The sequence below is a fragment of the Harmonia axyridis genome, chromosome 7, assembly GCF_914767665.1.
Source record: "Harmonia axyridis chromosome 7, icHarAxyr1.1, whole genome shotgun sequence".
In the NCBI taxonomy this organism is placed as follows: domain Eukaryota; kingdom Metazoa; phylum Arthropoda; class Insecta; order Coleoptera; family Coccinellidae; genus Harmonia; species Harmonia axyridis.
The window spans coordinates 24,067,397-24,094,422 of record NC_059507.1 but is presented as its reverse complement, the minus strand read 5'-3'; the positions used below and the strand labels follow the sequence as shown (position 1 = coordinate 24,094,422).

At 35.4% G+C, this 27,026-nt stretch overlaps 1 protein-coding gene across 3 annotated transcripts in view; it reads left to right on the top strand.

The window, feature by feature from the left end:
* Nucleotides 1-27,026, top strand: part of LOC123684120 (soluble guanylate cyclase 88E) — an 85,086-nt gene that overhangs the window by 19,075 nt on the left and 38,985 nt on the right. For all 3 annotated transcript variants that reach the window (XR_006748108.1, XM_045623252.1, XM_045623251.1), the window contains exons 2-4: nt 10,800-10,978; nt 14,321-14,602; nt 26,219-26,424. Coding sequence is in view for 2 of the 3 variants with exons in the window: in XM_045623252.1 (XP_045479208.1) it covers nt 10,811-10,978; nt 14,321-14,602; nt 26,219-26,424 (656 nt within the window). In the remaining variant the exon portion in view is untranslated. The remainder of the gene's footprint in view (nt 1-10,799; nt 10,979-14,320; nt 14,603-26,218; nt 26,425-27,026) is intronic.

Sequence of the window (27,026 nt, the reverse complement as noted above, 5' to 3'; positions counted from 1 at the left end):
GATGTGGAAGAAAAATAATAATAATAATAATAATGTAGTTTATTTTATCATAAACATTAATCGCAGAGGCGGAATAACCACAGAATTAGAGAAAGGCACTTTCCACAACAATATTTTTTCTACTAGCGTAAATGAAACACTTCCACGGATAGTTTTTGTTTTGATACCGACTGACGTTATATTTTTGTGCGCTCAGTCCCATAGAGAAACGTTTGAATTTTATGATTGGTGCATAGAGACATGCCAAAATTTTATGATTGATGCGCGTGTCCGTGAAGTTAGCACCCACTTTTTCGAAAATGAAGAATTTTTTTTTTGCGTTCGTTAGTAACTCGTTAGTAACTATTTGTAACACAAAAATTTTCGTTTGTACCTCAACGATACTGGTAGAAAACATCGCATTCCGCAAGGGTGCCAACTTCACGGGCACCCACTCTTTGATTTTTCTCGGAAAAAAATATTCAGTTAGGAAGTCCATCGTAAGTAACTATTTGTAACACAAAAATTTTCGTTTGTAACCTAACCTATAATGGAAAAATTACACCCCCAAAATGCGAAGTTGGCACCCACTTTTTCGAAAATGATGATTTTTACTTTTGCATTCGTTAGTAACTCGTTAGTAACTATTTGTAACACAAAAATTTTCGTTTGTACCTCAAGAAAACTGGTAGAAAAAAATTGTTATCCACAAGAGTTTCAACTTCACGGACACCCACTTTTAGATTTTTCTCGGAAAAAAATATTCAGTTAAGAAGTCCATCGTTAGTAACTATTTATAACATAAAAATTTTCGTTTGTAACCTAACCTATGATGGAAAAATGTCACCCCCAAAATGCGAAGTTAGCACCCACTTTTTCGAAAATGATGAATTTTTTTTTTGCATTCGTTAGTAACTCGTTAGTAACTATTTGTAACACAAAACTTTTCGTTTGTAACCTAACCTATGGTGAAAAAATGACACCCTCAAAATGCGAAGTTAGCACCCACTTTTTCGAAAATGATGAATTTTTTTTTTGCATTCGTTAGTAACTCGTTAGTAACTATTTGTAACACAAAAATTTTCGTTTGTAACCTAACCTATGGTGAAAAAATGACACCCTCAAAATGCGAAGTTAGCACCCACTTTTTCGAAAATGATGAATTTTTTTTTGCATTCGTTAGTAACTCGTTAGTAACTATTTGTAACACCAAAATTTCCGTTTGTACCTCAAGAAAACTGGTAGAAAAAAATTGTTATCCACAAGAGTTCCAACTTCACGGACACCCACTTTTAGATTTTTCTCGGAAAAAAATATTCAGTTAAGAAGTCCATCGTTAGTAACTATTTATAACACAAAAATTTTCGTTTGTAACCTAACCTATGATGGAAAAATGACACCCCCAAAATGCGAAGTTAGCACCCACTTTTTCGAAAATGATGAATTTTTTTTTGCATTCGTTAGTAACTCGTTAGTAACTATTTGTAACATAAAAATTTTCGTTTGTAACCTAACCTATGGTGAAAAAATGACACCCCCAAAATGCGAAGTTAGCACCCACTTTTTCGGAAATGATGAATTTTTTTTTTGCATTCGTTAGTAACTATTTGTAACACCAAAATTTTCGTTTGTACCTCAAGAAAACTGGTAGAAAAAAATTGTTATCCACAAGAGTTCCAACTTCACGGACACCCACTTTTAGATTTTTCTCGGAAAAAAATATTCAGTTAAGAAGTCAATCGTTAGTAACTATTTGTAACACAAAAATTTTCGTTTTTAACCTAACCTATAAAGGAAAAATGACACCCCCAAAATGCGAAGTTGGCACCCACTTTTTCGAAAATGATAATTTTTATTTTTGCATTCGTTAGTAACTCGTTATTAACTATTTGTAACACCAAAATTTTCGTTTGTAACCTAACCTATGATGGAAAAATGACACCCTCAAAATGCGAAGTTAGCACCCACATTTTCGAAAATGAAGAAATTTTTTTTCGCATTCGTTAGTAAATCGTTAGTACATGTTTGTAACACCAAAATTTTCGTTTGTAACCTAACCTATGATAGAATAATGACACCCCCAAAATGCGAAGTTAGCACCCACATTTTCGAAAATAAAGAAATATTTTTTTGGATTCGTTAGTAACTCATTATTAACTATTTGTGACACAAAAAAGAATCGTCTGTAACAGAATCCAGAATTCTTAATGTTTTTCATGAATCTCATTACATGTCTAGTATTAATTCCCCTTTATTTTCATCAGATTCAAAACTCATATAATACGTTCCATATTTCAAAGTTTCTCATTGAACTGAAGGCTTTTCCAATGCGCATGATAAATCGTTGTTAAATTAAGCTGTCCGAACTTTTACGAGACCGGCGTACTTAAAATTCAGAAGCCATTTTGTCATGCGCAGTTGATCTGTCTATATCACAATTGGTAAATGAACTCTTAACAAGCACTACGCAGGCCCTGCTTTATGGCATCGAGTATTAGAAGAAATGAGATGGGAACACATGAGAGATGAGAACACAAGAGGAACAGCTGATAGTTTTCTAACTGCGTAAACATAACCTGAAAATATACGTAACAAATAGTGCCGAAGCGAAAATAATATCTTTCACCGAGTTAATATTACTATTCGTTCATCAAAACCGAAGGTAAGTTAGTATTATTAGCTTTATTCGATCTTACTGGATTCGAATTCAATTTTAGATGCCACGAAGTGCTGCAATTGATCCTGAAGAATTACTCAAAATTTTGCAAGAACATAAGACAGAAATTCAACAGTCTCTAGGTAAAACGACAGCAAATATTTGGAAACGTTTGAGTAAATTGAGTGGCGATAAAATTTCCCCTAGAGCAATCTATACTGTTGTCAAATGTAATAGATACAATTGCCGAGATCTCATAGAAATTAAGGAACAAGTTGTTGAATCTGAAGATCGGAAATCTCTTGAACACGACAATGTTCTCGTAGAAGATGAGTACCTATCTGAAAATTATTTTTCAGTACCTGCCAATTTATGGCAACAATGTTTTGATGAGATCCGATTGTCTCTCAGACCTGTATGGACTGACATATTTTTTGAACTGATAACCAAAAACCTGGACACTGAATGTATATGGATGTTCAAAAAACACAAAATTGGTAGCGAGAATATTTTTTTTAAATTCGAAGCTTATTGCGCGGAGTGTAAAGGTTCATTTAAGGGTTGGTGTGTCGATCCCTCAAATAAAACCAATGAACAAGAACTGAAATTTTTTTATTTAATGAGTAATGTAAAACTCATCCAACATAACTATCAAATGAAAAGACCATTGAAGGGCACTAGAAGAAATGAAATCGGTAAAACTTTGAGCGAAGGAAAATTCGCGATAAATTGGAGAAGGGAACAAGCTATCAATGGAAATGCTAAGCGGAATAGAACATTATACTCCTTAAATGTCTTGCGGAAGACTAGAGAACAGTTCAAGAAAAAAAATGAGTTCTCTAATATTTTTCGAGAAGCTGTAAGTATTCCTGAATCTTTTCAATATTTGAAATATGAAAACACATTAAATTCAGCAATTCGTAAGATAGGTTTGGATGATTTTTTCGTCATGTATTGGACACCTTCTCAAACAATCACCTTCAATAATTATGTAAAAAAAAGAAGTACAGTTTATATAGACGCTACCGGTTCATTGGTGAAAAAGATTCCGAAGCCTCACGGACAAACATCGGGTAATTTATTTCTATATCAGTGTGTTATACACATGGGAACGGAAGGTGGACAAATTCCTGTTTGCCAGATGCTATCTGAGTGCCACAATACTAACCAAATTAGCTACTGGTTGACAGAATGGATGACGGAGTGTAAAACTCCATTCTGTGTGATATCTGATCATTCTTTGGCCTTATTAGGTGCAATCGTTAGAAGTATTGCCAAAGAGGCTAGTCTTTCTGACTATATCAACAAATCTTTCCAAATTATTACAATTTCACAACTGTCTCACCAAACCCAGAGCTAGGAACTTATATACGCGTCGATTATGCTCACTTGATGAAGTTCGTCAGTAGATGGGACTGTTTTAAGAATAAACCTCCTCAGTTCAAACGCTTCTATTTGAAACTTGTGGCTCGACTGGTTAAATGCCGCAATTTCAGTGATGCAAATAGGATTATTTCGAATATTTTCATTGTATCAAATAGTTTTTACGAGGGTTCCGACTCAAATAACTCTCCATTGAAGAGCGAAATTGCCAAAATTTATCTTAAAAATCTAATAGCAGATATAAATGTAGACCTTGCATATGAAGAAGAAAAAATAGAATCAAATGATTGTGAGACCAATAATACGGACTGTAAACTTGTCGAAACATGGATTCGGGACATCTTCAATGGAGCAAAAGAGTCTTTCATCGATAATGTTATTGAGCCTGAGTCTTCAAGTGTTCGGGAGAATTTCCATTACTCTTTAGAATTCTCTAATTCTTTCAGAAAGCTCCTAAAGACATATACCTTGTGGTCAGCCATATTAACCCATCATTTCGGCGTATGTGAAGCTACTGCTAGTTCAGCGCCAGTAGAAAGTTATTTTAATGACCTGAAAAATCGAACCTTTCACGGTTGTTTACCGTTGAATGCGGATAAATTTGTTCTCAGACATATAAAAGAAATTGAGTCTATGATAGTATTGGCAAATGAGAGATCTGAAAGACCATCTGCTGAACACTCCGATACCCAAACTGCTGAATTGTACAACAAAAACACTGATGCTGAGAAAAATGTATACGAGACTAATATTGTAAGTATTACTGCTGAAAGCCCTCCTAATGAGGATGATAGTTATGCATTATCTGCTGATTCATGCCAAGGTGCTGAGATAGATGAGGAAGACGTAGAAGAAGCTCTTATCGTAGAAAACTGGAAAGGACTAGGGAACCCAAAAAAGAAAAAAACAAGATCATCATTTTACGCTGCGCCTTGTCCAGAAATTTTAGTTCTCGAAGACCATAGAAGGATGGAGCTTCCACTTATAAAAAACGGGAATATTGTCAATAAGACGACAACAACAAAAGTATCTGATGGGGTCTCCATTCTTCTAGGAAATACTTGTCCATTTGATACAATTTTGCAATGTATTTTATCAGCTTATTGTGATAGTATTGGTTTTCAACAAAAAATCAATGAGAATAAGGAAGATGTGAAAATATTCAACCTACTCAGTACAGTAGCTACCAAAGGGGCAGGCAGTCAGTTTCGTAAAGAAAGAGCTGTTTTTCTTAATGAAATCTACAAACAACAAAAACTAGCGATCAATAGTAAAATTTTAAGAGTAGACTGTCAAGATAATGTAATATCTGCTCTTCAGAAAACTGGACAGGGATTGAATAGTCTTACAGAAATACATAAATGCATGAAGTGCTCTTACGAAAAGAGGATTTCAAGGATTTACAAAACCATTCAAATCACGGATTATAGCAATGAAAACTTTGAGTCTACGTTTCTGAGATCGCTGCAAGGACAGTTCAAATGCCAGATGTGTTCAAATAAGGTGATAGTGGAAACTATATTCAGCACTCATTTGTTTATAGACACTAGTGAAGCTGAAAATATTAATATTGAAAAACTCCCTGTGACTTTGAAATGCGGTGGACAACAGTTGATATTAAGAGGTTTGGTTGCTTACCAGAAGTCTCTTACCAGACAAAGTCTAGGACACTACATTTCCATCTGTCGAAGAAATGATGGAGCTCTAGAATTGTACGATGATATGGCCAAAAAAGTAGAGATTGTAGAAAAAACATAAAAACATTAGAGCTTAACATCCACTTACTACTGTATAGTATTTAAATGAAATTTTGAATTAACTATGTTGAAGTTCATTTCAATAAATAATTTTATAATACATTTGAGACTACTGCATTAATGAAATCTACCTCACAAAAAACAGTGACAGATTTATCACGTATAGGGAAATTCATCTATTTCATTATTCAGTAAACAATATCGGAAACTCAAAAGTGCACCTCTCTTGGAGCGATTCTCTCATAGGTTAGGTTACAAATGAAAATTTTGGTGTTACAAACATGTACTAACGATTTACTAACGAATGCAAAAAAAAATCATCATTTTCGAAAAAGTGAGTGCTAACTTCGCATTTTGGGGGTGTCATTTTTCCATCATAGGTTAGGTTACAAATGAAAATTTTTGTGTTATAAATAGTTACTAACTATGGACTTCTTAACTGAATATTTTTTTCCGAGAAAAATCTAAAAGTGGGTGTCCGTGAAGTTGGAACTCTTGTGGATAACAATTTTTTTCTACCAGTTTTCTTGAGGTACAAACGGAAATTTTGGTGTTACAAATAGTTACTAACGAGTTACTAACGAATGCAAAAAAAAATTCATCATTTTCGAAAAAGTGGGTGCTAACTTCGCATTTTGAGGGTGTCATTTTTTCACCATAGGTTAGGTTACAAACGAAAATTTTTGTGTTACAAATAGTTACTAACGAGTTACTAACGAATGCAAAAAAAAAATTCATCATTTTCGAAAAAGTGGGTGCTAACTTCGCATTTTGGGGGTGACATTTTTCCATCATAGGTTAGGTTACAAACGAAAATTTTTATGTTATAAATAGTTACTAACGATGGACTTCTTAACTGAATATTTTTTTCCGAGAAAAATCTAAAAGTGGGTGTCCGTGAAGTTGAAACTCTTGTGGATAACAATTTTTTTCTACCAGTTTTCTTGAGGTACAAACGAAAATTTTTGTGTTACAAATAGTTACTAACGAGTTACTAACGAATGCAAAAGTAAAAATCATCATTTTCGAAAAAGTGGGTGCCAACTTCGCATTTTGGGGGTGTAATTTTTCCATTATAGGTTTGGTTACAAACGAAAATTTTTGTGTTACAAATAGTTACTAACGATGGATTTCCTAACTGAATATTTTTTTCCGAGAAAAATCAAAGAGTGGGTGCCCGTGAAGTTGGCACCCTTGCGGAATGCGATGTTTTCTACCAGTATCGTTGAGGTACAAACGAAAATTTTTGTGTTACAAATAGTTACTAACGAGTTACTAACGAACGCAAAAAAAAAATTCTTCATTTTCGAAAAAGTGGGTGCTAACTTCACGGACACTTGATGCGCCTCTTTAATATTTGCGTGCGGAAAAAACCCACGAAGAGGCACGTTTTTGAATGAACGAGTGCTAGAATGAGCCTTCTGTGTACAAGTATTATACCGAATTTTCCAGAATTCACTGGATTTTTCTTGAAATTTGTGGAATATCAACATAAATGTCGTTAGTCTTTGCAGTGAAAAGTGTGGGTTGGCAGAACAGTTTTCTGCATCACAAATTTGACAGATAATTGATGAATCGGTAGCAGGAGAGTACCAACATATAGTAATGAAATATAACAATGAAAAATGAACGAATCTGAGAAATTCTTGCATGGTTTCGTTCTACAAGATGTGGCAGAATGAACCTATTAGCAACAATATCGCAGAAAAATGGATACAATTTTGAACAAGCTACCAAAATCTTTATGATCAAATTGAAATAATTCGTTGATAAATCAAAACTTGGCTCAGGAATCAATGAAAAACAATTATTGCAAAGTCACGTTACATTTTCGGCAAACTCTACACATGCCTACCCAATTAAAAAAGAAGTTATAGGCACTTGCACGAGTCTGCAATGTTGTTGAACATTATTATGGATCTCATATTATCAATTACAATTATTCGAACCGTTTAGGGCCCGTTGCTAATTTAAGGACTGCCAAATATGTCAAAATTATGCATTACGTGATTGCTATGACGTACTTGACAATTGTTTTGGTATTCCTATCATCCTTCCAATGGTAATCATAGAAGGAATCCTTGCAAAAAGAGATGAGTTTCTTCAAGATAACGATCTAACTAGGTGAATGTTGAAAGCTTTTGCGGATTTGGAGGTCAGTTTCATCAGAAAATTTTCATGGCGATGCCAAAGTGGCGATTGGGGAATATTTTCATTGAATGATTTCAGGTTCATCATCTCTAGATGTTGCTTAACAACTTAACACACAATAAATTACGGTCCTGGTACACAGATGGCAACGCCAGTACCATACCACTTTTTTCTCATTAGTATATCTACAGGGTGAGTGAAGGGTGCTCGATCGTCGATAAAACCTGAAAATTTCGGTTAAGGGGTTGTCCATTAATCACGTGATCTTTTTTTAGCATTTTTTAAACCCCCCTCCCCCATTGGTGATAGGTAGTGAGGTTTAAGACCACCCCCCCTCCCCCTTCTCAACATCACGTGTATTTTTAGTACCTACAACGAATCTTAAAATTTTCTGAATATTAACTCAATTTAAATACAGGTATAAACTATAATCTTTCTTCTGAAATTAAGGACCATAATAAAAATGTCTACACCAGGTTGCAAGTTTTTTTTGATTGCCATAACAATAATAATAAACGAAAAGTGTAATCATAGGAAAAACATGTATTGTACTAGTACATGAATATATTTAATGTAGTCAAGGTCACTACACGCCGCGCCGTGCCGCTTAATATTTGTTAAAAAATCGCGCGTTTGACGAAAAAATAAATACACGTGATATCTTACTACACCCCCCTTCCCCCTTGTGATATTTTCGTGATTTTTATCAAACCCCTCCCCCCCCTTTCAAGCCTCACGTGATTAATGGACAACCCCTAAGGAGAATGATTCAAATTTTGACAGAATCGACAGCACTAAGCTTGAATTATTTTTGACTCTAAAGCCTGGTCCGAAAGTGGTAAAAGACGATACCACCTCGTTTTTTTAAATGGAAAAGTCAAATTTGTATTTCCGACTTATAATATCCCACTTGTCATGATTCATCATTCATATGGTACTTTTTGACGTAGACCACTTTTTTCGAAAAGTTTCATGGTTAGGTATAATGGTTTAAACTGAAGACCATATCTTATGGACACCATATCGGTCTCCTTATGAGGTGATAAAGAAAAATATTACGAATTCAACGATGTATCACACTCTACAAAAATATTGTCTCCAGATACGCGAATTTGAACTTCCTTTTCAATTTTTTGTTTGAGTATAGGCTGGTGCTATAATTGTCAAATGATTTGTGATTTCGTTCAGTTGTTATGTGAAACCATCACTTAATTTTTGTAAAAACCTCAATCCTGTTTGATAATTAATGTCCTGTCAATTACTTAATTATGCTGATACCAACACTCTACATAGCGTACAACTGGCAATATCTGGAGACATTTTTCTACATAATTGATAAAAATCAAGTGATGGTTTCACATTACAACTGTCAACAAAGTTATTCGATTAGGATTAAGGTTTTCACAAAAATTAAGTGATGGTTTCACATAATAACTGACCGAAGTAAGTTATTTGGCAGCCTACTACTTAAACAAAAAAATAAAAAGGGAGTTCAAATTTGCGTAGCTAGATTCGATATTTTTGTAGGGTGTTATACATTGTCGAATTCGTAATTTTTTTATCACCTCCTAAGGAGAACCAATATGGTGTCCTTAAGAAGAAATAATTGACTATCGCGTCTCTGAAACAATGAAAAAAAAAAAAATTGGACCACATCATTAGAAACAAATGAGCAATACAGAAAAAAGTTTTTTTTGAGATATCCTTGGAACCATTGGAGATATTTTGGATCTGTTAGCACCAACATACTAATCTCTAAATAACGAAACTTTTTTATAATTTAAGCCACCCTATATTTCTAACGGTTTTCGATATCCCTCTGAATAGTTCTAACCCTGTATGTTTCATTGAGTATCTTGAAAAAGGTAAAGCCATTAAGACTGAATATAATATAACGTTATTGGATCGATTGAGTGCAAAAATTAATAGGAAACGTCCTTAAATACAAAAGAAAATATCCCACCAAAACATTGCTCCTTGACAGAAATCGATGAAAACCAAGCTCAAATTGAATGAATCGTGCTAAAGCAAAGATGTCGACAAAGATTTTTCACAGAAAAGTTATGAAGAGGTTAGAAGTTCTAGTACATATACCACTCTTGAAGGTGAATATGCTGAGGACTTAAGTTGAATTTTCAAGACAAGAATGTGTTTTTAAATTTCAAACAATAAGTTTCAATTCAATTCATTTGATATTTTTCAATTTATTGAAAAAAAAATTTCATATAACTCTGGAAACTCAGAACCAATTAATAAATTTAATGCAGACCCCAAACGCCGCCAAGTTTTCTCTTTCGAAAAATTTTCGGGTTTACAAATGAAATCACGCAACAGAATACCAGCATTGTGACGAAATAGGAAACGCACAAAATAATATAAATTAAATTCCTCATTAAGTTTCAACCGAACTTTCCCGAATTCGATTAGAGAAATAAACGTTCATCATCCATACAGCTATTTTTTTTTTGCGGTGTCGACTTTTGATTTTACCCGAAATATCCGATATCAAGAGTCGTAAACACTGAACGAAAGCAGCTTTATCAGGAACATTTTTCATTTTAAGTGACGTTTATCTCGTAATATATTACGTACAGCCACAATCAGCTGGAGCATGAAGACTGAAAATTGTTTTCATCGTCAGTCTTCTAGCCATTTTTCAGTTCGGAAAGGAATTTGTTATTAATTTCTATTTCACTTTGATCTGATTAAATGGAAGAACAAGAAAAGAACACTCTTAATCGAATCGAATTGAACTTCTCCTCAGTATAGGAGGGAGTTCCACAAGGTGGCAACCTTGGTTCCTTTCAATATTTTTCATACGTGCACTTATTCGTGTTTCTATTCATTTCATTACAATTCATTTAATTTTTCAGAATAAGTGATAATGTATGGCCTCATTCTGGAGAATATGGCTGAGTACATCAAGCAGACATATGGAGAGGAAAAATGGGAGGAGATTAGACGAGCAGCGGGGGTTGAAACCCCTTGTTTCAGTACTCATCAGGTTTACTCAGAAGCCTTTATACCACGTCTGTCTAAAAAAGCAGTACAAGTAAGTTGAGTTAAGTTAAAGTTTAAACTGAAGAAAACTTCCATAAGTGCTGAGTTTTAGGTAGCTGAAGAACTCAAAAATAATTAATAATTGGTAATTTTCAGAGAGTACCAATTTGAAAAAAATTAAGAAAAAAACACTGACATGAAGTTTGTAGCTTTTAAGAGTTCGTTCATTAATGCGCAATTGCACCCCTTGGGGGCCAGATAACCTGGTACATGAAAACTATAAACCTTTTTTTCGATATTATGCTTGAATTTACAATTTCTATATTTCTGATGACGAGGTCAACATGACATTTTGCATTAAACTCAGACTGCTGTCAAATTTTGACACGTATCGTTTGAAGGTTTGTACTAACTAAAAATCATATGGATTTAATACTAGCACCGCCATCTGTGCATCATACCGGGAACTTTTCAATTGGCGCGATAGCTCAGAATTGGACATAATATTATACCTGAGTTGTAGCAACTCACATTTTATTTTTGATATATTGAAATGCGTTCAAATCATAAAGATTTCGTGTATTCACGAAATATTTGTAAAAGTTGAATGCATGCGTCTTGACAATGATATTGTATTCTTCAGAAACAAAAGATTACTGTAAGCTGTAAACAGCAGTAGGCAACTTGAAAAATGAATGAGAATAAAGAATGAATATCTTCATTCTTTTTTTGATATTTCAGAGAGTCTTGATAATTGAAGAAATCAAAACTACACCAAAAATTAAAAAAAATTTAATTCACTTTGTTTTTTATGAAAAAGTCATTGTCGAAAAATTTATGTTGTCCAAATAATATGCAAAAATTCGCCAAAAATCTTAATTTTTTCCGTTTTTTCAATATTCCGACACGAAATTTTGGCGGCACCCCAAAAAACACATAATAATCGAAGAAATACAAACTATACTATACCTACCTAAACTTTCCACTGAGCTGCCCTTGTGTTATGGATTTCCACGAATTCAATAAGAAGAGAAATGTTTTGAATAACAATAAGATGTTGAATGCAATTCAAAGTTCAAGTCTCAACTTATTCTTGAGAACTGTATGCTCCCAATCCTAAACAACATTCAACACTTCTTATATGAATATCAATTTTCTCCCCTAGATATTTTCAGTATAAACATTTCATATGAGCGAATGTAGTGAAACAGGAAAACAAAGCTGTGTGATTTATTACAGAAGGGGACCTTGATAAAATATTTCATCAAGAAATAACACAAAAAGAGATGGTTCCGCAAATTTTCATGTCATGTTTGCAGATACAAATTCTTCACGAGAAACATCTTTGTAGATTTGATTCTCTACGAACAAACAAGCCATGAATACTAAATAAGTTTGGTTATAGCTATTGATATAAGCACATAATGAAATGGTCTCAAACGACTCTCTGATGACGAATCCGTGGTCAAATTTATAAATTGTGCCTAAAAATGGTAATACGATTGACTGAACCAAACTGACAATTCGTCAAAATTGAAATTATTATAATAATAATAATAATAAAGTTTATTTGCTTTCAACACAACCTAATATAATATTCTAATAAATATTGCAAATAAACACGATGAACAGAGGCTCACTAGAGGTTCGCCTGTTATTGAACCTGATAATTAATTTGTCTGAAGAATACTTACAATGAGTTAAAAAAAAGGGCCTTACATTTTGAATAAATCCCAAAAATTAGGTGAACAGAGAATGTGAAGAAAAAGCTGCCATATTTAGGCACAGAAATCAGCAGCATATCAAAAACGAGACAACTTGTATTGTCACTTTGTTTTATCAAGTAACTGTAATTCAGAGTATGGAAGATTGTCACGAGCATAGAATATAAAATAATATTATTCTATACTCAAAGGTCACGAGAGTCGAGAAATGTCAAATATAAACGATGTATGCGTATGTAACTCTAGTGATCAAGTAGAAGTAGTGAACAAAGTTTCACAGGTATAACAGGCCAATTGAAAAGTCAATTGACAAAATTCGATTTTATTATTCAACATAGTTGCCTTTGAGGGCGATACAGCGATTCTAGCGATTTTTCAACTTTTCGATACAATTTTTGTAATACGATTTGCCTTTCACTTCAAAATACGCCTCAGTTTCGGCGATTACTTCTTTCATTGGCGAGCATTCTTATTTCTTTGGAGGTCTGAGAACAGGAAAAATTCGCTGGGTGCCAGATCCGACGAATACGGTGGGTGCAGAAGCAAATGGGGCCGTTTTTAAACGATTTCATGCTTTAAACGACCCAATTACGCTATATGATAATCGCTGTTGATGGTCTGGCCCTTTTGGAGGTATTAAATAAATATCATACTTTGCGCATCCCAGAATACTGATGCCATAACCTTGCCAGCTGACAGTTGTATTTTTCTTCGCTTTGGATTCGGTTCGTCGTGTGCAGTCCACTCAGCTGACTGTCGATTGGACTCCGGAGTCAAATGATGGAGCCATGTTTCATCCCTTGTCACATCTCGAAGCAAAATTCAGGTTTATTGCCCTTAAAACACTGCTCAGAATCAATAACAGGTTGTTGCTTTTGATCGATTGTGAGTTCGCGTGGCACCCATTTCGCACACAGTTTTCTTCTCATGTACAAATATTCGTGAATGATATGATGATATCTTCACAATGTATGCTATCTCGATCAACTTCACTTTACGGTCATTCAAAATTATTTTGTGAACTTTTTTGATTTTTTGTCGGTGACAGCCATAGCATACCAATCAATGATGGTTGATTTTCCTGGTGCAGACCCCGAAAACTCTTCATCAATCCAAGATTTTGCTTCAACTGTATTTTTTCCCTTCAAAAAGCAATATTTTATCAGCACACGAAATTCTTTTTTTATTTTTCATCTTTTTTCAAATAAAAAAAGTAGCTACACTCACAACGCAGTATCTCACAAACTAATGGTCGAGCTGCTGTCAAATTTTGACATGTATTGTTTGAAGGTTGGTACCAACTAAAAATCATATGGATTTAACACTAGCATCGCCATCTGTGCATCAGACCAGGGACTTTTCAATTGGCCGAATAAGTAGACGCATCTTAGCGGTAACTAACAAAAGTCGTTCTATCGTGCAATGAATATTAAAATCCCTGACGTGAAGTCAGAGCGCCAAAAGCTACTTCTTCCTTAACATTTCTTTTCTCGTTTTTCGGAGAGTAGCATTCCGATCAACGACCCCAAATGAATTCTCCTAGTTTCCAACAAACTCGGATTCCCAATAATTATTCCTCTCACGTTTAGACGCGAAATGTTCCACTGCGGAACCGAATTGAGTTATAAATTATAAATCTTTTAAGTGGACATCTCATTTCACTTTTGCAGATCCTGAACGTTGGGGAGAAGGAGTTCTTCGATCAGATGGGGGTGTTCTTCATCAGTTTCGTGAGTCAATACGGCTACGACAGAGTTCTGTCGGTCTTGGGCCGACACATGAGAGATTTCCTGAACGGACTAGACAACCTACACGAGTATCTCAAGTTTTCGTATCCCAGGATGAGAGCGCCCAGTTTCATCTGCGAGAACGAGACGAAACAGGGGCTTACGCTGCATTACAGGAGCAAACGAAGGGGCTTTGTTTACTACACGATGGGGCAGATCAGAGAGGTAACGAGCTTTTTATTAAACTTTCTCAGAAATAACCTTCTGGACAGAAAAAAAGCCAGAAAATCTAATACTACGGTTTATTATTTCTTCTTTAAACGCAAGATATATCGACATGTGACAAAAAAAATATAAAATTACTAATGCAGAAAATTCTATAAAAAAGCCAGCAGCGGGATTTGATCCCGCGTTCATTACTTCCAACTTCCGAGGAGTTATGAGTGTTAGGACTTTGCGGTAAAAAGTACAGTATACAGCATCATCGAACCAATATAAGTTTCGAGAACGGTAGGAACCTTTTGTCTGAGATCAGTAGTCCTTAACATTCGAAATATTTAAAACGTTTTCAGCACAATAGACACATTTTTCATTTGAACTTGAGAATAATTATCTAAAAATTATTATAGTCATTCGTGGCTGAGGCGACAATGTCCTGTACGAAATACAGTGAGGAGGTGTAGCATATTCTTGCTGAGATTCAGATACTTAGATCTCGCACTCTCAAGGTTTCGGTGAAACTTGTTGGAATGATCCAACGGAGAGATCCGCCAGAGTGTTTCTCTTTCGGTTTTTTCGTTCTCCTAAAACTCTTTCTTGTTGGTACATTTGTCTATTCCACAGAAAAGTTTCGGCGAAATAAAAGGAGTTTGTGTTTTTTTTTTCTGGCGAAAGTGTTGGTCTTATCATTCCTTTAATTTCCGACTTTCGAGTGACCGAAAACCAAGACTGAAAAGACCTTGTTAGACTTAGACAACGGCCTAACAATAGTTAGCATTTGGTGCCAGTACTCGTGTATCAGGTATCCCAAATTAGTTGTCTAGTGAGGGGGTCTCAAAACCCCTTTGAGCTAGAAAAAAATGAATGGCACTATTTTCAGCCTCGATTTTTGGCAGAATTCATTTGGTGAAGAAAGAAACAGTTTTAAAGCTATAAGAGAAAATTGGTAAATGACGAGAAATGAAAAGTTCTCATAACTTTTCTATTTTCGGTTATATAAACATGAAATAAAAAAATCTTTTAGGCACATTCTTCCGTAGAATCACTTGATGTGATAATTAAAAGTTATAATACAGGTTTTTTTTAAATATGGACCATAACAATTTCTATAACAAATGAAATCGCTTAATGTTTCCGATTTCAAGAATATATAACACAAGTGCCCATCTGAAAAAAATCTGATAATTCATATATTCGATGTCCGGATATAACAATGTTAGATTTTTGTTAAATCCAGAGATCTTGGTGGCCACCGAATATTTTAATTATCTGAAGTTCACAGATTATTATACATAGATAGGCACTTGGTTGATTTACCGTATGAAACTGAAACTTTTGATGACTTTTATAGTTTGATGAGAAATTTATATACCATGTTATATATTTTTGAAAAGGGAAAAATCAAGCAATTTCTTTCATATTCTGTTTTCTAGACTGCAAGTACCAAACATGTTTGGAAACAGCTCATTTCTATTAATCTAAAAATGAAACAAACTACAGAGTGTTACATTCAAACCAATTGGCGCTAGACAATAGGTATTTTTGATAATATTGTCAATTTAAGTAATGAAGAATGTTACGCGTTACTTATTTATGAACACACACAAAACTATTGTATTTTTGTCCACCCTGTACAATTGGAATCAACATGTGATAAATTTTTGGAATCAGCTCAGCTGGAGTAATCGTAAAATTGCGACAAAATGGGGATGTTCCATTTAAAAAAATGACGGTTTATATTCAAAAAACACAAGTTTGTTTTATAACTTAAAAACTAATGACCATAAAAAATAAATTATTACACCAATGGATTTTACTAAGCAAAGTGCCTATAGGATTTTTTGTTTCATGTTGATAGCATCAATAATAAAGAAGTTATGAGAACTTCTCATTTCACGCCATTTTCCAATTTTCTCTAAAAGCTTCAAACAGTTGAATTTCTGAGGTTGCAGTTTTCACCAAATTAATTCTATCGAATATCGAGCCCGAAAATGTGCCATATTATTTTTCTAGCTCAAAGGGGTTCTGAGATCCCCTCCCTGGACAAAGAATTTGGGCCTCCCGATACACAAAGAAACTCACTTGTCTTCAGGAAAAATTACAATCCAACTCCGACAACAGATCATCAGCAAATCAAAGACCCACCGATTGAAATTGGAGCAATGAAAGGAGCCCAATCCGGCAAACTCGGAAAATGCCGGTTTTTCACGTCATCCGAAAGAACCCATTGTATATTCCAGCCTTCTTTTCATCCATAAAAAAATGACACTTTAACCCTGACTCAACCGAGCGGCAGGCCTGTTAAATGTACCATGGAATGGAATTTGCGGAAGGAGAGGGGGAAAATGGAGCATTCCGGCGTATTTTCATTGCTATCGCATCGTTCATTTTCCAAACGGTACATTTCTATTCCTCGTTCGCGGTTCTTTCAAGGTCGGCCAAGGCTTCAATCGCTGAATTTAACAGTGATTCATGCCCTCGATCCGTCTTAAGGCACCTTCAGTAAGAATTAGAAGGAATGGTTTTTCATTTTCATCCACTTCGTGAGCTGGGCTTGATTTGAGAGGTAATTGTTTTGTCGAGGAAGTAAGGAAAACGCTTCGTTAATCTGGCGGTGTCTTGATGAGTTTCCAGGAATTTTCTGATTGATATTTGAGGTAAGCTGGAGAATTTGAGTGAAATTTTTGCTTCTTCTAGGTATACATCCAACTTTAATTATGTTTTCTCTAATTCTGTGGTTATTCCGTTCATTCTTCCACATCTTGTAGAACAAAATCGTGCGAGAATATATCAGAAACGCACAGTTTTCATGGTTATATTTTATTATTCTATGTTGGTACTACGAACTTTCCGCCACGGCTTTATCTGTCAATTCATCAATTTGCCTTAAAGAAATTAGTTCTGCCAACCAACATTTTTCAATGCAAAAAATCACTAAAATATATTTATGGAAATATTTCATTAATTTCAATGAAAATGCAATGAATTAGAGAAAATAATGTATAATACTCGAACAGAAGGCTCATTCTACCACTCGTTCATTCCAAAACTCGCCACTTCGTGGCTCGTTTTTGAATTTTGAACTCGTGGAATTCGTGGATTTCATAGTCCTGTTTCCATGACAGAACTGTCATCTGAAGCGTCATATGTTTAGTTGAATGTCAACCATTCAATATGGATCTTTCATCTACTGCTGAACGTATGAAAAAAGTGAAAACTTAGGTACCAGAATAATGTTGCAGAAGACTTTAATTTATTTATTTCTCGGCGCGCACAATATTTGGGCTTTTCTTATGCCTTTCTATGACGGGTTTTGCATCTGGATTTGTATCTCCTTCCTCCTATCCTGATTGGGTAACGCATTTCGAAGTAGATGAAAATGAAAAAGAAAAACCATTCCTTCTTATTCTAACTGAAGATGCCTTAAGACAGTTTTAGTGACATTTTCTTCCATTTTCATAGAAGTACGAGCCAATCACTCCACCAGCCCAAAGTGCATACCATAGAGGGACTTTTTATGGATGTACTGGTCTCATAGTAGTAATATGTGGATTATCAATGTCCCATATCCGACAATTCTGCTTGTATAGGTAGCCACCGATTGAAAAATGTGATCCGTCCCTGAAAAAAATTCGTTTTCTTTATTTTTCAATCGGTGACTATCTATACGAGCAGAATTGTCGGATATGGGACATTGATAATCCTCATACCTAAGATTATAACCTATCGTAATTTCCGTAACTTCAATATCCAAGATTTTCAATGCGATCTTGAGAGGCTACCCTGGTTTCACTTGATATCTGAGGAAAATATTGATGAAAAGGTTAAGTTTTTGAATTCTTTTATCCTCGAAACTTTCGATAAACATGCACCCTATATCACCAGAAGGGTAACAAAACCAGCAGCACCCTGGTTAACAGACAACCTTAGGTCTATAATGAAGCAGAGAGACCTTGCTTTACAGAAATTCAAAAAAACTCGATCTCCTGAGAACTGGAACATTTATAAACAACTAAGAAATCTGACGGTCACAGCCATACGTACTGAAAAAAAAATCTATCTTAATTCTGTAGCTGACGGACGTAATTCTAAGAAAGCTTGGAAGGCCTTGAAAGATCTTAACATTTGTGCATCTGAATCTACATCTTTGCCCTATTTTCTTAGCGATCCGGAATCGCTAAAGAACTATCTTTCTTCGATTTCCAATGGTCATAATCGGAACTGTAGCTCAAAAATAGAATTATATTCAAAGAATTCACATCCTGGAGGCACTTCGTTTCATTTTCATTTGACGACTATTCGGGAGGTTGAGAGAATTATTGATGGGTTTCGTAGTAATGCCGCAGGTATTGATGGGATAACTCTTAAGATGATTTCATATTGTAGACCAATCATAGTAAAATATATTGTACATATATTAAATGTTTGCATAGAACACAATTATTTTCCGTATTCCTGGAAGGTAGCTCTGGGAAAACCAATACCCAAATCTAGAAATCCTCGTGATTATTCTGACTTAAGAGTAATTTGTATACTACCACTTCTATCAAAGATTTTCGAGAAAGTTCTGAGTAATCAAAAAGAGCAGTATTTCAATATTAATGAATTGCTTCCACAGACTCAGTGTGGATTCAGAAAGGGGTATAGTACTGCGACAGCTCTTGCGACGGTAATAGGTGATATTATCGAAGCGTATGACTCTGGTTTAGTGAGTATTCTTGTCCTGCTCGATTACACTAAGGCCTTCGATACCTTGAATCATCGGTTGTTATGCGCAAAATTACAATATTTTGGTTTCCAACCAGAGTCGGTGGAACTGATGTATTCATACTTGACCGGTAGAGTTCAATATATATCGATTGGCGATACTGTGTCGTCTGCTTTTGATGTTCTCGCTGGGATTCCTCAGGGGTCCGTACTGGGGCCTTTGCTTTTTATAATATATACATCTGATATAATAACAAGTTCCAAACATTGCAGTGCTCTGGCATATGCAGACGACACACAGTTATATTACCGATTTCCTGGGGGTACATGTGAAGAAGCTTCACGTAGAGTCAATGAGGATTTGAGTCACCTGGAAAAATTATCACGCGAACACAATTTAATACTCAATCCCAATAAATCAAAAATTATGTGTTTCGCCAGTAAAAGAATAAGAGAATTTTTGACCATGAATATGAATGTAGTCATCGACACCCAAAAGCTTTCTTTCGCAGATCAGGCCAGAAATCTGGGCTTGATATTAGATACAGATATCCGCTTCACGGAACATGTTAAAAATTTGCTTATCAAGGCTTACTCTAACCTAAAATTAATTTATCACAGCCGCCATCTCTTGGATACTAGAGCTAAAAGAACTTTGTGCGAGTCACTTGTCCTGTCACAATTCACATACTGTGATTTCATTTATGGTCCTTGCCTCATCAAACTGGACAAGGAGAGAATACAGAAGGTTCAAAAATCCTGTTTTCGTTTAATTCACGGTGTGAGAAAGTATGAACCTATTTCCCACAAGATTAAGGAGGACAAGTGTCTTATTATGGAATCTAGGCGGCTATATCACTTGGGTTCCTTTACTCATGGAATTGTCGCTAATCCCAGTAGTCCATATTTTTTGAGACGAAGGTTTGTTCGGCATAGTGCTGTACACTTCAGAGCCACGCGATATAATGATAAATTCATATTACCACATCACAAAACAGCTATGTTTACGAGAGGTTACATTTACCAGTCCATTTCACTATATAATGCATTACCTTCTGTCTTCAAAATACTTAATATAAATAAGTTCAAATATAAACTTAAGGACTTTTTACTGAATAAGCAATGATTCACTTTGACCTTGTATTTCTATGTGAATGTAATCATATATATGTCTTTTTTTTTCTTTCTTGATTGTTTTGTCCTTGCTGTGGTGGGGAGGGGGTGCTGGGTGCTGTCTGGTTCACATATCGCATATTACTTTTATTTCTGCCATCTCGTTATTTCAATTTTCATTAACCTTATGCATTATTAGTCTGGCTTCGTACATCATTGTGGGGTTGAGTTGAATAGCTTGCTAGACTTCGCCCTTGATGTCATGATTGCCAGGCATATTATAATCCTGCTTCTCTGAATAAAGACGTTATTTATTTATTTATTTATATAACTGCTGAGAGACCAGTACATCTACAAATAGGCAGTCTATGGTCTGCAATTTGGTCTGGTGGAGTGATTCGCACGTACTTCTTTGAAATTGAAGAAAATGTCACTCAAACCATCTTAAGGCACCTTCAGTTAGAATAAAAATGAATGGTTTTTCATTCTCATCTACTTCGTACGCTGGGTTTAATCTGAGAAGTAATTGTTTTGTTGCGGTATTGATATCTAGGGGGAGAAAGTAAAGGGAACGCTTCGTTAACCAGGAATAGGCTGTGTCTTGATGAGTTTTCAAGAATTTTCCGATTGATATTCGAGGTAAGCTAACGATCCTGAGTGCAATATTGGTTGCTTGTATACCTACCTCCAACTTTACTCATGTTTTATGTTCAACAAGTGGATCGAGCCAAAATAATACTTACAGGTATTTGAATTTCGTTCCAGAGGTAATATGAAGAGGATGTTATCATCACAAATTTTATTCCAGTGGACTCTCATAATTATACTGGATTATCCATGTCGTGATCCAGATTTCATAGTCCTGTTTCAATAACTTTTTTCGGCAACAGTCCGGGAAGTGCTCACTTCCCGGACGCTTTTTCTCTGAGAAAGTAGCATTTCCCGGCCTAGTCCGGAAAGTACGTACTTCCTGGACTAGGTCGGAAATGAATCACGTCGTTTGTGTCATTGTGAATATGAAAATCTTGGTAGGTATATTTTTAATAGATGCAGTTGATCATTACCATAGCAACCGAGAAAACGGCTGACATTTCATATGAAATTAGTTGTCAACAATTTCCATGTTTTTTGATCGCAATCGCAATAAAATATAGAAAGCAGCAGCGATAGTGTTATTCTACACGCCCGAAAATGTTTTTTTTGAACTCACACTCACTTCTAGGACTCGCTTACGCTCGTCCTGGAATTTTGTCTATTTGTCCAAAAAAACACTATTTTCCGGACTTGTTACGTAAATTACTATTGTCGAACATAACTTTCATTCGAAGCCACATATGTTTAGTCGAATGTTAGCCATTCAATATAGATCTTTCATCTACTTCTGAACCTAGAAAATTGTCCATCTGAGAATACATTTAGTAAGACAGCGAAAAAATTGGAAGAGACTGGATCTGTTACTGATGTCTTAAGAGCCATACATCATCGAATTGCATGCTTGATTGGGAATATTGTATTCATCTACTGCTGAATATATGAAAATTGTGGAAACTTTCCACAATAATTATGATTCTGTAGTAAATTCTTTTCGTTCATTATAAGCAGCTTATGGTCCACATAATCGTCCATCTGAGCATACAATCAGTAAGACAGTGAAAAAATTGAAAGAGACTGGATCTGTAACTGATATTTTAAAGCCCATACATCAACGAATTGCAGGCTTGACTGAAAATATTGCTGCTGTAAATGAAACTGTTGCAAAAGTTCTTTAAAGTATCTAATCCTCGGCGCGTTCAATATTGGGTCCTCTCTTAAGCCTCGCTAAGACGTGTTTTGCATCTGTATTTGCATCTCCTTCCTCATATGCTGATTGGGTGCTTAAACAACAACGCTATAGGATAACGATTTTTCGCATAGAATGGAGCACATTTTTCACTCTGTGGGTATCTATACAATCAGACTTGTCACATATGGGACATTGAAAATCCTCATATAACTGCTGGGAGACCAGTACATCCACAAAAAGTCACTATATGGTCTGCAATTTGGGCTGGTGGAGTGATTGGCCCGTACTTCTTTGAAAATGAAGAAAATGTCCATCGATCCGTCTTAAGGCACCTTCAGTGAGAATTAAAAGGAATGGTTTTTCATCTTCATCTACTTCGTGGGCTGGGCTTGATTTGAGAGGTAATTGTTTTGTTGCGGTTTTGGTGCCTAGGGGGAGGAAGTAAGGAAAACGCTTCGTTAATCTGTAATATATAGAGTATCTTAATGAGTTTACGGAAATACTCCAATTGGAATTTGAGGTGAGCTGTTGATTTTGAGTGAAATATTGGTTTCTTGTATACCACTAACTTTAATTATGTTTTATGTTTAACGATGGGCCCCTGCCAGAGTCGTCCTTAGGTACAGATATTCGTATTCCGTTTCAATGGCACAGGGTGTACCAAATTCGATCTACATTGAAAGCATCTCGAAATCTATAAGACTTAAAAAAATCTTCAAGTGACCACCCCGATCTCTCTTTTCGAAATAAAAATATATTTCGATATTTGTGGTTCATATCATACTCATAACAAATCATCGAAATCAATTACCATTTTAGAGATGTAGACGAGACTTGGAGTTTCTTAAATGGGACACCTCATATTCTTCAATGCATTTTTACAGCTGCAGACTTGTCAAAAAATAATCTCATAATCGGTTTTTTAAAAATGCCATCCTTTTGTGTCCATTGCAAAATAATAATTAAATAATTTAAATATTGGGTGTCCCATTTAATTATAAATTTATTCATATTTTAGAGGGGAGTTGGCGTTCTTTTTTTATGGGGCACCATATATTTGCTTACAATCATAAAATAGACACTAAATAAATTAAATCTCCAAATAAATGAAAAATATTTATGTATTAAGTGTCTCATTAGAAGAATGAAGTCGACAAACTCAATATTTTTGGAAACTGATGCTTTTCGACAAATCCCTTAGAACTTATCACCATGAGGAGACGCCTCTTGACTCTGATCTTGCAACCTTTGCGAACTTGCACAACTAACGCAAAACCTAAGTCCTCATAGCATAGCATCAGCCTCAGTTTGTGCGGGTAAGATTTGAGTTTAAGGGGAGTTCAGTAGTTTTGACTGTGAGCATAACTTTTTTGTTATCCTCGTTTCGATTCGGTGGTATTAAAGCCATAGTTACTCCTCGAATAGTGTACCGAGAATTAGACCCTAGGTCCTAAACTGGCACCCGTGGAAACATAAGTAGACCCCATTCTACCACGTACTCACGGCCAAATGTTTGCATCTTCTTGCTTCCTTCTCGGCCTTCTCACTAACCTTTATGGTCTCTGTCTGGTCGGTTCTGACGGCCAGCTGGCTGTTCTGCTCCTCTCCTCATGTCGCTAGTTCTGCTAGAACCTGTCGCTTGGAAGGGTAGATATAACAGGATGTTCTTAGGAGTGGGTGAGGTATTGGTAGAAATGTGGTGTTTGGGGGAACATAGAATTGTTGAGGTATGGAGAATGTAGCAGGCTGGGATTAGCTACGCCACATTTTCTGGCGAGTCTTAGTTTCACTGTCTACTTTACAGCAGGCAGGTACTACAAGCCCTCCCACCACAAGGATGTCTTGATTCAGTTGCAAGGTATAGAATGCAGAAGGTACAGAACTCGTGCTGCCGGTTCATCTTCGTCTTGAAAAAATATGACAGTGGAATAAGTGCTGGATTAAATAAACTGGCGTGGCTCAGGGTCGAAAATATTTTTCGGCTTCACATAACGATAACGGTACACAGAATTTTGAGTTCCTCTATTCCTCCCTGTTTGAGGGAAAAGTTGATTTTCAGGCGCGATGTTCAATAAGTTGCCATTAGGCATGTACAAAGGCTTATATTGCCTACATTAGGTTCAGCCATGTTTCAACGCTCCTCCACTTATAATGCAATGAAAGTACATCATGTTTACCGAATATCATGTGAGGTGGTCTCTGTGAGATCATTGAGGAAGATTCTGAGGGAAAAATTTTCAAGGGAACAGATAATTTGTTGATCTGAGTTCACTGTTGCTATTTCAGGGTGTTTATTTCTTGTTTAAATAAATAAAAAAAATTTTTTGAGTATTTTCCAGGATATTCGTTTTTTATTTAATTTTTTATATCATTTATTTTGGGGAAGAATAGAGTAGCTTAAGCTAGACTTCGCCCCTATATCATGAATTTTTTTTTGCAATAAAGGCATTATTATTTTTATTATTAAGGTGCTGATCTCGGAAAAGAACCTAACCTAACCTCTTGGAGTCTGTTTAAAGAGCGAATAATTAGAATATTATCTGAATTTTAGTATTTTTTTAATATATACCTAGGTACTGCATATTTTTTTAATTTTCCTATATTTTGTTGTATATTTGAATGAGGGGCGCTAAAATACGTTTCTCCTTCTCCTTCGGAAAATCTCCTAGCGACGGTCCTGATTTAATATGATATTAGCAATTCTGAAAGCATCCCGCGAATGTTAGATTGCGTGCAGTAAACATGGATTTCTGTTTCATTGTTTGGTTATCAACTTTCTGTGAAGAAAATCCAGACTCAGAAGATACGACTTGCCTGCAAGCATTCTTGAAACCACATTTTTTGATGATATACTGTTTCTATCCAGAGCGATTCACTGCGATGGCCTATTCCATGTTTATGAAAAACTAATAATAATTTTATGCTGAAACTTTGCATATTGGGGGTTGAGGAAATGATCTTTCTCCACAAAATATTTTCAGATCACTTCAATTTTCGGTTATACCAGAAACAGCGCACTACTTTCTCATTGCAAATAGCGCACCTAGTATATTATTGCATCATTAGGTAGCTCATTTGATGACAATTGCAGCAATAGGCCATAATCAACAGTTCATGAGTTAATTGGATTTTTATGAAGAAAATTACGACGATGAGGACTCACATTTTTTTTTAAATATTTCTGCAGAAAAAGTATCTTCGAAAAAATCTTTTTAATTTTCGATTCTGCCAATACGTAGTCTTATAAGACACTTCGTGGTAAGAAATATAAGGGTGTCAACACCATTTTTTCCGCAATAATTGCATTATTTCATGAACCATTGAATTTTTATCGAAGTTATATTGTTTGAATTTTCATCAAATGAGCTATCTTATGATGCAATAATATACTGGGTGTGCCATTTGCATTAAGAAAGTAGTATCTGTTTCCGGTATAACTGGAAATTGTAGAGATCAGAAAATATTTTAGGGAGAAAGATCATTTTCTCAAACCCCAACATGCAAATATTCAGAACACAATTATGATTAGTTTTCCATATACGTCTAATAGGCCATCGCATTGAATCACCCTGTATGAAGATCAAGAATTACCGATCTCAGACAAATCGATGATACACTACTCCTCCAAACAATTCGGTAAAACATGTTTACCGTCTTTGAAACTTTTCATTTAGAAATTATCAAGTTAAATTGCTTTCGACTCCTCAAACTGTATATGTTCAGCTGCGTTCAGCTTATTCAGAAGGAATAAATTATATTCCACAATAGCCTTGTTGTTAATTTAAAGTTATAATAATATAGATTCCTCCTAAACGGTTCCAACATAATTGCCTTTCTCATCAATCATCCTCCTTGAATCCTTGATTAACCACCTTCAAAGCCTTCGCTGATCCCATATTGGCTTGAAAGGAATCCCAAACTTTCCCTAATGGAAAATCACTCGAATTCTACCTTTATTACCAATAACGCTTCTCCATACTAATCATACCCAAGTCTCAAATATCGACGGTCTTTTTCAGGTGGCCAGGCACTTTTATCACAAGGAGATGAAGATCGAACTCATCAGGGAGGAGATTCTCTTCGACATGGTCCACGTCACTTTCCAACTGACGTTCGATAACAGGGCCTTCACACTGGCCTCACTGGCGATGACCAGAGAAGAAAAGCATCTTCCAATAAGTGCATCTGTTCTGTTCGAGATATTTCCATTTTGTATTGTTTTCGGGTGAGTGGAGAGAACTGAAAGCTCAATTCCATGTGTCATACCTTGCAGGGTCATTTCTCGGAACTAGACAGACTGGAAATGACGTCTGCATGATGACAGTTTTTTTTCTGTTTACCGTGGAATTTATTCTAGAGAATAGAAGACCCGAGTTGTATTCCAGGATTTGCTGAATTACCTATCATGTTTATCCCTCACGAAGCTGATTTACTTCAGAATCGTGTAGCGTATTGCCGAGGTTTTCGTAATTTGTTTTCGACGTTTTCGTTTTTCAGGGAAAATACGTTTTTAGATTTACCGGTGGATGTTGTTGAATGTTATCCAGCATTATGCGTTTTACTGCAATTTCATGTTATGGTGCATGAATCTGAGTTTATGAGCAATCTAAACCCAATTTTGGTGTATGATGTTTGAACCTGTTCTGAAGCAATGAACAACTTATATCCTCGAAATAATACGTGAATATGTATTCTTTATATTGTAGATTTGATTTAATTAATTATTTAAATTCAGGTTATTAGGAGACATTACACCTATAAAGAAAAATATCGAAGATTAAGAGCACGTTCACATGACAAGCGGTCTACGCGCGTTTGAATGAGCGG